The sequence below is a fragment of the Myotis nattereri genome (assembly GCF_964212035.1).
Source record: "Myotis nattereri genome assembly, chromosome: 3".
Classification (NCBI taxonomy): Eukaryota; Metazoa; Chordata; class Mammalia; order Chiroptera; family Vespertilionidae; genus Myotis; species Myotis nattereri.
The window spans coordinates 315,659-325,315 of NC_138077.1; the positions used below are offsets into that span (position 1 = coordinate 315,659).

At 59.7% G+C, this 9,657-nt stretch overlaps 1 protein-coding gene across 2 annotated transcripts in view; it reads left to right on the top strand.

The window, feature by feature from the left end:
- The window catches only part of MAP3K7CL (MAP3K7 C-terminal like), a 30,174-nt gene extending 25,364 nt beyond the window's left edge, over window positions 1-4,810 (top strand). For both annotated transcript variants that reach the window (XM_081088369.1, XM_081088370.1), the window contains one exon: window positions 3,770-4,810. In XM_081088369.1, the coding sequence (XP_080944495.1) occupies window positions 3,770-3,950 (181 nt within the window). In that variant the 3' untranslated portion in view covers window positions 3,951-4,810. The remainder of the gene's footprint in view (window positions 1-3,769) is intronic.
- Window positions 4,811-9,657: the final 4,847 nt, after the last annotated feature.

Genomic DNA, 9,657 nt, shown 5'->3' on the forward strand with positions numbered 1-9,657 from the left:
TTTTCTCTGCCGCTCAGAAGGACTCACAGATGTTCCAGGGATTGCAAACGAGTCGGACGTGGAGGCAGGGCAGCAGCCACAGGGAAACCAGGACGTCCCAACCCTGTGATTCGGAAACAAAACTCTACCTTAACCTGAGTCACTTGTGGGGCCGTTGACCGGGAAGGGAAACATGGAGCAGGCACGATGAGCTGATGGAGGGTGTGAGATGACCCAACTTAACCTGACTATGCGCAGGGCTTGGAAGCAGGTCTCCCACTTGTGTGCGTTTTACTAATCGATTTCTGAAAAGTATCCTTTTGATTACAGTTTACATGCACATTACTCCGCATCCGTGTCAGGTACACGGCGTATTGGTTACACCAGTGGTTCCCGGCGTGGGGCACACGCCCACAGGGGGCAATGTGATGTGTAAGGGGGCGATTGGAGGACGCGTTATGAACAGTGAATGTTCTGCATTTCCTATGGTTCTAGGGGCCTCGCATACGGCATATAAATAGATATTGAGACATCTTTATGCCTTTCAGTTCTCTTATATGGTTTGAAACTTTATTTGCTATTTTTTCTTATCACTTCATATTATTATTATTATTAACAGTTTTTTAGTGATTTCTTCCTCGGTCCTCCCCGTCCTTTTGTCCTTTTATTTTTCTCTTTCGTGGCTGCCAGGTTCTTCGGAAGCTGGTCTAGACCAAGTTCATGGCCTTTGAGGCTCCCTCCCCCGAACAGGAGTCCCTTTTTGAACAATAAGGATTCTATGTCGGGGGGGGGGGGGGCATCAGGATGTTAGAGATGCTGAGGGGGGCGTGGCCAGAAGCAGGTTGGGGTCCAGGGGGCTGGACGATCATGTTTGTTACAGAGGGACCCCGATACTTCCAGTCCCACCGGCACCACCCACAGTTGCTACATGTTATTGACCGTCTGTCCCAGGCTGTACTGACCCATTTCTCTACGATCGTCCATAAGAAACTTTCCTGAGATTTCATTGCGACATTTAAGAAGGAGAAGACGTCGACGCTGGCTCTTCCGTAGTAGCCGCATGACTTGTTCAGTTAAATGCAGTGCTTTGCATTTCTCCTTCCTCATCTTTAAAATATACGGTATTTGTCCCTGAGGTACCTGACTCTTCGGTTATTCATTCAGCGAGCATTTACTGGGAGCCTTTACATTCCAAACACCGTGGAAGACTCAGATCATAGCACAAGGGACCCTGTGTCTGCGTCCCCCCAGCCCGCCTTCCCTTGCCCCCTCTGCCCCCCGTTCCCGCCCGCCTTCCCTTGCCCCCTCTGCCCCCCGTTCCCGCCCGCCTTCCCATGCCCCTCTGCCCCCCGTTCCCGCCCGCCTTCCCATGCCCCTCTGCCCCCCGTTCCCGCCCGCCTTCCCATGCCCCTCTGCCCCCCCCCCGTTCCCGCCCGCCTTCCCTTGCCACCTCTGCCCCCCGTTCCCGCCCGCCTTCCCATGCCCTTCTGCCCCCCCCGTTCCCGCCCGCCTTCCCATGCCCCTCTGCCCCCCGTTCCCGCCCGCCTTCCCATGCCCCTCTGCCCCCCCCTGTTCCCGCCCGCCTTCCCATGCCCTTCTGCCCCCCCCGTTCCCGCCCGCCTTCCCATGCCCTTCTGCCCCCCCCCCGTTCCCGCCCGCCTTCCCATGCCCTTCTGCCCCCCCGTTCCCGCCCGCCTTCCCATGCCCCTCTGCCCCCCGTTCCCGCCCGCCTTCCCATGCCCCTCTGCCCCCCCCCCCCGTTCCCGCCCGCCTTCCCTTGCCACCTCTGCCCCCCGTTCCCGCCCGCCTTCCCTTGCCCCCTCTGCCCCCCCCGTTCCTGCCCGCCTTCCCTTGCCCCCTCTGCCCCCCCCCGTTCCTGCCCGCCTTCCCTTGCCCCCTCTGCCCCCCCCCGTTCCTGCCCGCCTTCCCTTGCCCTGGGTGTATGTCATGCTCCTTTGCCCCCAACACCTCAGGGGCCATTTCTAAGAACAAGGGCGCCCCTTAGCCACAGCCCAGCGTTAAGCGAGGGTCTCGCACTGGGCGCGCCGTGTGCCGTCTGACTGAGTCCAGCTCACTCGCCTCCTGGCCCAGCGCGGCCCTCCCCGGGTTCTTCCAGTGCGTTTACTGTCACTTCTCTTTGGTTCCTTCAAATACTGTATGTGCTTAACCTTGAAGAGCACAGGCCGGCACCGGGCACACTTCCTCTCGCCTGAGGTTGTTGCTGACACCCCGGGGTGCTCTCCACGCCCCTCCTTGCCGGTGCCCGGCCCAGGTCTCTCTGCACCCCCCCCCCCCCCCCAGGAAAGGGAGGAATGGGCGTGTCGCACAGTGAGGGACGGAGACTGCCGTCTGGGACTCCCTGGCCCACCTGAGGCAGTGGACCTGCTGTGGGTGGTCAGGGTTATTAAACCTAAACGTGGACTGTGAGTCTGGGGCTCCTTTCACGCGTATTTACATCAATACATTTTTAAAATTTTAAATATATTCTTACTGATGTCAGAGAGGAAGGGAGAGGGAGAGAGAGAAACATCCATGATGAGGGAGAATCACTGATCGCTGCCTCCTGCACGCCCCCCACCGGGGATCGAGCCCGCCACCCAGGCCTGTGCCCCGACCGGAATCACACCATGACCTCCAGGTTCACAGGTCGACGCTCACCCCTGAGCCCGCGGCCGGCCCCTGCGTTGTGTGCCGGTGCGCACTGAGAACCGAGCTGTTTGCCCCTCCAGTGCCTGGAGCTGCTTCCTGTGTCCTCCGCCTGCAGTGAAAGGACGTTGTTGTGGCCCTGACCGGTGTGGGTCAGTGGATAGAGCATCGGCCTGTGGACTGAAAGGTCCTGGGTTCGATCCTGGTCAAGGGCATGTACCTGGGTTTCGGCCACATCCCCAGTAGGGGGTGTGCAGGAGGCAGCTGATAGATGTTTCTCTCTCATCGATGTTTCTAACTCTAGCCCTCTCCCGTCCTCTCTGTGAAAAATCAATAAAATATATTTTAAAAAATAAAAGTAAAAATCATCATTCTCCCCTTAAAAAAAAAAAGGACGTTGTTTTGTAAGTCAGGCTGCAGGATGGGCGTCAGGATCAGGGGAAGCTGCCGGGGGAGGTGGAATTCTTAGTCCGAAGAACTAGTGCCGATTTGTTCAGCTCAGAAATAAGAGACAAGGATGGTAACCGCATTTGGAGGGAGGACGAGCTGAGGGTAAAGCACAGCTCTCCCCCGCGGACACTGGCAGCATCTTCAACCGTAAGCAGGTTTCCTGGCTTCCCCCAAACTAGCTGTCATTCCTGTTGCCCTTAGGAAGGTCAGCTTCTCCGCGTTTTCCGGCCGATGTTCACTGGTTTGGGTGTCTCAGCAGAGGTGCCAGGACCTAAAGGATCTGAGGCCTGGCCCGGCCGGTGTGGCTCAGTGGTTGAGCATTGAGCCAGGAACCAAGAGGCCACCGGTTTGATTTCCAGTTTGATTCCGGGTTCGATTCCTGGTCAGGGCACCTGCCTGGGTTGTAGGCTTGATCCCCTGCAGGAGGCAGCTGACTGATGATGTCTCTCTCATCGATGTTTCTATCTTTGTATCCTTCTCCCTTCCTCTCTCTCCAAAAAATCAATTAAAAATTATATAAAAAGTAAAGGATCTGAGGCTGGGGAGGCTGGAGGGCAGGGCAGAAGGTGGGATGTGAGGAGGGGGCTCCTCGGTGCATTTACGTGCATTTGTGCGTGTGCATGTACATACGTGATTTGTGCGCGTGCATTTACGTGCGTGCATTTCAGCGTGTGCTCTCCCGCTCCGCCTGCAGGAAGGAGCTCCTTGCCAAGCTGGCGCAGGCGGAGGAGGAGAAGGGGGATGCCGCCCAGCTGGCCCGCGAGTTCGAGGCGCTGACGGAGGAGAACCGCACCTTGAAGCTGGCGCAGTCCCAGTGCGTGGAGCAGCTGGAGAAACTCCGCATCCAGTACCAGAAGTGGCAGGGCTCGTCCTAGCGCAGGTCCTCCCCCTGGCTGCCCCCCCTCCCCCCCACGAGGGATGGTGAGCCCATCACCCCTCCTGGTCACCCACATGCTGCCGTCTCTCTGGCTGGGCCCGGCGAGGTCTGGCCCGACGGGAGGGAGATTTCACGTTAAATAAGACAACAAGAGCAAACCTACTGCCCCGCGTGTTTCACGATTTGTTCCCATTTAGAAGCTATTTCTCCTCATTTAGAAGCTAGGACCGAGACAGAGTATTACAGGCTCCCTAAGAATCTTGAACAGGATTAAGCCATGAGACAGGCCAGCCAGGTGCTCGCTGCCGTTTGCCTGCACGTTTTTAGATCTCACGTCGTTAACATCTCACCTGAGCGCCAAGCAGAGGCCTTTCCGACGTGCTCATGTCAGTCAGTCAGTCCCTGCGCGAGGACTGTACCCGGAATAAACGGTCGCGTAGTCGAAGCTTCCTCCAGAAAATGTTAGCAGAAGCGGGTTTGTGCCCGAAGCGCGTTGGCAGTGCCGACCTGCTGTGGGCGTGAGAAGAGCAGGTAAAGGCGCGTGTCTTCACCCCGCGCTGGCCCCCGGGGAACGTGTCCCCTCGAGTGTGTTCTGGGGGCCCCAGGAGACGGAAGGGGATTGGTTAGACATCATTTTGGGGAGTTCTCAGGAAAACATCAGACAAATGACGACCATTGCTCTGTTTGGATTTAAAAAGGCGTTGGGGTCAGTAATAACGAATGGAAATATATGAGTAAATTCAGGCTTAACACGAGTTTCCTGTTCTACTTATCACCATCTTCCCCAACGTGATCTCTTTGTTTTATGTCCATTTCTATTCATGTAACTTCTTTTTCATTAAACACGATCAAAACTGCCCGCTGCCTCCGGCCCCTTTCTTCCCCGACCGCGTGCTCGGAGTCCAGTCGAGGACGCTCGTCTGAATCTGTGCTGAGCTGGGGCTGCAGGTGCCAGCGAGCAGCAAACCCCTTTCCCGGAGAGACACGGCTTCTCAGCGAGCAGCGCGGGTCTGAGCTCATCTGAGCGCGAATGTCTGACGGGCTTTCCCAGAAACGCACAGGGCGGAGCCGCTGGGAATAATACCGTGGCCCGGCCGCGTGGCTCACGGTGGAGCGTCCACCTAGGAACCAGGAGTCGCGGTTTTGTCCCGGTCAGGGCACAGGCCCGGGTTGCGATCCCCAGTGGGGGGCGTGCAGGAGGCAGCCGGTCCACGATTTTCTCTCATCGTGGATGCTTCTGTCTCTCTCTGCCTCTCCCTTCCGAATCTGAAATCAGCAGAGCTCCCCCGGCCACAGGACTCTCCTGCTGTGGGTTTAACCCCGAGATGCTTTGTGACGCCAACAAGGGTCTTTGCTGGAATTAAGAACCATCACAGCCAACGCCGTCCGTCCCACGGTGACCATCAGATTCTGGGAGGGTCAGGAGGGCTCCCTGCTGTGCTCAGTCCCTGATCTAAATCCTCTCTCACCATCGGATCCACTGAAATCACTTTACATTTAGCAAAGTCATGTTGGTGTCTGCCGTGCCAACACAGAATTGGACCATCATATCTTGCTTTCAGGCTTACCGTGCATTCACAGAGGCTGTAAAGTGATGCCTTGTATCTAATAGAACATGTGACTGTCCACGCATCCTGCACAGGTCTGCTTAGCTTAATATGAAGAGTCTCTTTTGCCCTGGCCCATGTGGTCCAGTGGATAGAGCATCAGCCTGCGGACTGAAGGGTTCTGGGTTCAATTGCGGTCAAGGGGACGTATCTTGGTTGCAGGCTCCTCCCCGGCCCGGGCCTGGTCAGGGTGCGTCCAGGAGGCGACCAGTCGATGTGTTTCTCTCCCATCGATGTTTCTCTGTCTCCCCCTCCCTTCCACTCTCTCTGAAAATCAATGGAAAAGTATCCTCAGGTGAGGATTGAAAAAAAAGTCAATTCAAACTCAATTATCCTGCCAACAGGGACAGCCCTGATCTCCTGAGAGAGACACCAGATGACACACGGCTTCCTCTGAGCCGCTGTCTCGCGGGAGCGCTTGGAGATAAGTGAGCCGTCTGTGCTCGGCCGTTTTATCAACACCCGCCGGTCGCCGGTCGAGGGGGGCTACACGGCCTTAGGTTCTCCCTCTTTCTGGTCACAGGAGTCTTAGCTCACCTGCTGCCCGATCCCTCCTCCCTCCTGTCGTGTGGGAGGGAGACCGAGGCGGGGTGAGGGGGGGGGGAGGACTGCAACCTGCTGCCCCGCACCCACCCCGCGCTCCAACGCTAGTCACTGGGGAGGGGCCGCCCCGGTTCTGAGGTTTATGGAGCAAAGCGCGGGCAGGTCCCTCCTCCCGGCAGGTTCCCGAGGCCTTGTCCCCGCGACGCCCTCAGTCAGGCTCTCGGAGGAACAGGGTCTCTGCCCGTCACAGGCCGGTGCTCACGGGGCTGCGAAGGCTGGTCTCCAAGGTGTTCAGGCGGGTCCGGAGGCCGGAGTCCCCGACGGAGTGTCCTTCCCGCTGAGGCCGAGGAGCTGGTCTCACTGGGCGGCGTCCAGGCCGGAGGAGCCCTCCTCGCTCCTGGGAGGGTCAGGAGGGCTCCCTGCTGGGCTCAGTCCCCGATCTAAATCCTCTCTCACCTAGAACCCCCTCCCCCCCATAGAAGCACCAGGACAACCTCTGACCAGGGATTCGGGCTCTTTGGGGCCCAGCCTGTTGGCCACAGAATTGACGTCACGCACTGTGTGCGGCGCCCAAAGGCCGTCTTTGCTCGGCACAGAGAGCAGCTGCCGGCTCCCTGGTCAGCCCTGCCCTCGCCACGGCGGCGGGAGTGTAACCAGAACCAGGTGACGGCCCGTCAGCAGCTCCCGGGCCCGCTGAGCGCCAGGCACAGAGAACTGGGAGCGGACGGCTGGTCAGCGGGAGGGACGCCGGCTGGGAGGCACGCATGTGACGGTCGCACCCGGAGCCCTGCCCTCACCCCGCCCTCTAACGGGAGGGTGGGTTTTCCGTTTGCACGTTCTGGCCGGAGCCCAGGCGTTGGCATCGCGGCCGTACAGCGAGGCGGCTTCTCTAGGGAACGCAGGGCGAGGGCGAGGGGAATCGGAGTCATTTCATTTCAGGGGGACGGAGGGTGGAGGGGGAGCAGGGAACGAGAACTGGGAGCTGAGAGCCTGTGGGGGGAGGGGGCGAGCGCAGCTCTGATCCCAGGAAGGAGGGACCGACCGACCGACCGACCGACCAACCCACCCGAGGGACGCGGGAGTGAGAGGAACGAGCCTCCTGACCCGGAAAGGCTGTCCGCAGGAGGCCGAGCTCGCAGGACGGCGTCCGCGGGGCAGAGCACACAGGACCTACAGGCGGGTTCGGTTCCTTCGTGAAGCGTCAGAGCCGGTGACGCTGGGCGCTGCTCACACTGTTCTCGCCGCCACCACGGCTGACTGAGCGCCTGGTGGGCACAGGGCGTGGGTGTGACTGTCCCTGGTGCCTGATGGCCACGTGGAGCCATCCCTCCCTGCTGCCCGCGGCCGCTGTGCCTGCCCTGCCGCCCGCCTGGCCTGCCCGGCCGCCTCGCACCACGCACCTGCTCCGGGACCTGCCTGGCTTCTCGTGAGCGGGGAGTCCGGGCGACAGTGGCTGTGGCTCCTTTAAGGCTGTGTCTTCAGGACCCAGGGCCCGGCCGAGCCTCACAGCTGCTCGCTCACGAGGGAAGGAAGGAAGGAGCGAGTCCTACACCCCCCGTCCTGCTCCTGCTCCTGCTCCTGCTCCCGGGGTGCGTCGGGCTCAGAGCGGGGTGTCCGGGGTGTGTCGGGCTCAGAGCGGGGTGTCTGGGGTGTGTCGGGCTCAGAGCGGGGTGTCCGGGAGGTTTAGGGCTCAGAGCGGGGTGTCCGGGAGGTTTAGGGCTCAGAGCGGGGTGTCTGGGGTGTGTAGGGCTCAGAGCGGGGTGTCTGGGAGGTTTAGAGCTCAGAGCGGGGTGTCTGGGGTGTGTCGGGCTCAGAGCGGGGTGTCCGGGGTGTGTCGGGCTCAGAGCGGGGTGTCCGGGGTGTGTAGGGCTCAGAGCGGGGTGTCCGGGAGGTTTAGTGCTCAGAGTGGGGTGTCTGGGGTGTGTAGGGCTCAGAGCGGGGTGTCCGGGAGGTTTAGGGCTCAGAGCGGGGTGTCCGGGAGGTTTAGTGCTCAGAGTGGGGTGTCCGGGGTGTGTAGGGCTCAGAGCGGGGTGTCCGGGAGGTTTAGGGCTCAGAGCGGGGTGTCCGGGAGGTTTAGTGCTCAGAGTGGGGTGTCTGGGGTGTGTAGGGCTCAGAGTGGGGTGTCTGGGGTGTGTAGGGCTCAGAGCGGGGTGTCCGGGAGGTTTAGGGCTCAGAGCGGGGTGTCCGGGAGGTTTAGGGCTCAGAGCGGGGTGTCCGGGAGGTTTAGTGCTCAGAGTGGGGTGTCTGGGGTGTGTAGGGCTCAGAGTGGGGTGTCTGGGGTGTGTAGGGCTCAGAGCGGGGTGTCCGGGAGGTTTAGGGCTCAGAGTGGGGTGTCTGGGGTGTGTAGGGCTCAGAGTGGGGTGTCTGGGGTGTGTAGGGCTCAGAGCGGGGTGTCCGGGAGGTTTAGGGCTCAGAGCGGGGTGTCTGGGGTGTGTAGGGCTCAGAGCCGGGCCTTGGGGGCGAGGACAGGGTTCTGGGCTCCGGGAGCCAGCACCCCGGTAGCACCGCTGACCACCAGGTGGCGCTGCGCTGCAATAAGTAACCCCGGGGCCCATCCCTCTGGTTCCACATAAAGGACCCCGAGTGCCCTAAACCTCCCGGACACCCCGCTCTGAGCCCTAAACCTCCCGGACACCCCGCTCTGAGCCCTAAACACCCCCAGACACCCCGCTCTGAGCCCTAAACACCCCCAGACACCCTGCTCTGAGCTTCCACATAAAGGACCCCAGTGCAGACCGTCTGGTGAGCCGTCCGGGACGTGCTGGTCCTGAACAGTTAGTTGTTGGTTAAGGCTGAGGTTGGACCGGGTCTCCTGTGTGTTCCCAGCCCCACGAGAGAGGAGCCGGCCCGGGAGGATTGTGGCTTCCAGGCCGTGTGGGGACCAGGAAGTGACTCAGTGAACGCGTCCTGGAAAGAGGGGAGGGGACTGCGTTCAGCTGTCAAGGATGCAAAACCCACACGTGAGGCCACGCGGTTCTGATGGAGACGGGAGCCTGGCTCCCCCTGAGGGGGTGTGAGCGGGAGGAGAGAAACCCAAGGTGGGGGGGCAGGGCCTGCGACCCCCCCCCCCTTAGGAGCCTCGCCCCTTCGCCTCCCCCAGACTGTGATCCGTCTGCCTGTCTGGGCAGCAGTTTCATTTCCCAGTGGAGCAGGGTGGACATCGGCCTCTCTGAGTAAATACCAAAGAGGAAACTCCAGGAACGTTTTGCAGAATCATGAATTGCTCGCCCATTTGCATCCGCCCCCCCCCCCCCAATACTGGTGTGAAAACAGCATCTCTACCAAGTTGAGAAAAGAGTGACACTAACGACGCGTTGTCCAAACCAGACGGGAGGCGTGGGCGACACTAACTTCTGCAGAGTCTGCAATTTTAGGTTTTCCAGTTTTCTTTTCAGCATCACATAGTGAATAGATAATAAAATAGATAAAAACTTCGTATTCATGATGCTGGAAAGAGGTGGGAATACCTGTATAACAACTTTTGAGCAGTTACTATGCTCCCTATGAAATGTCCCTTAATCTCGGCATTACAAAAATACAATTGTGCACACAAGT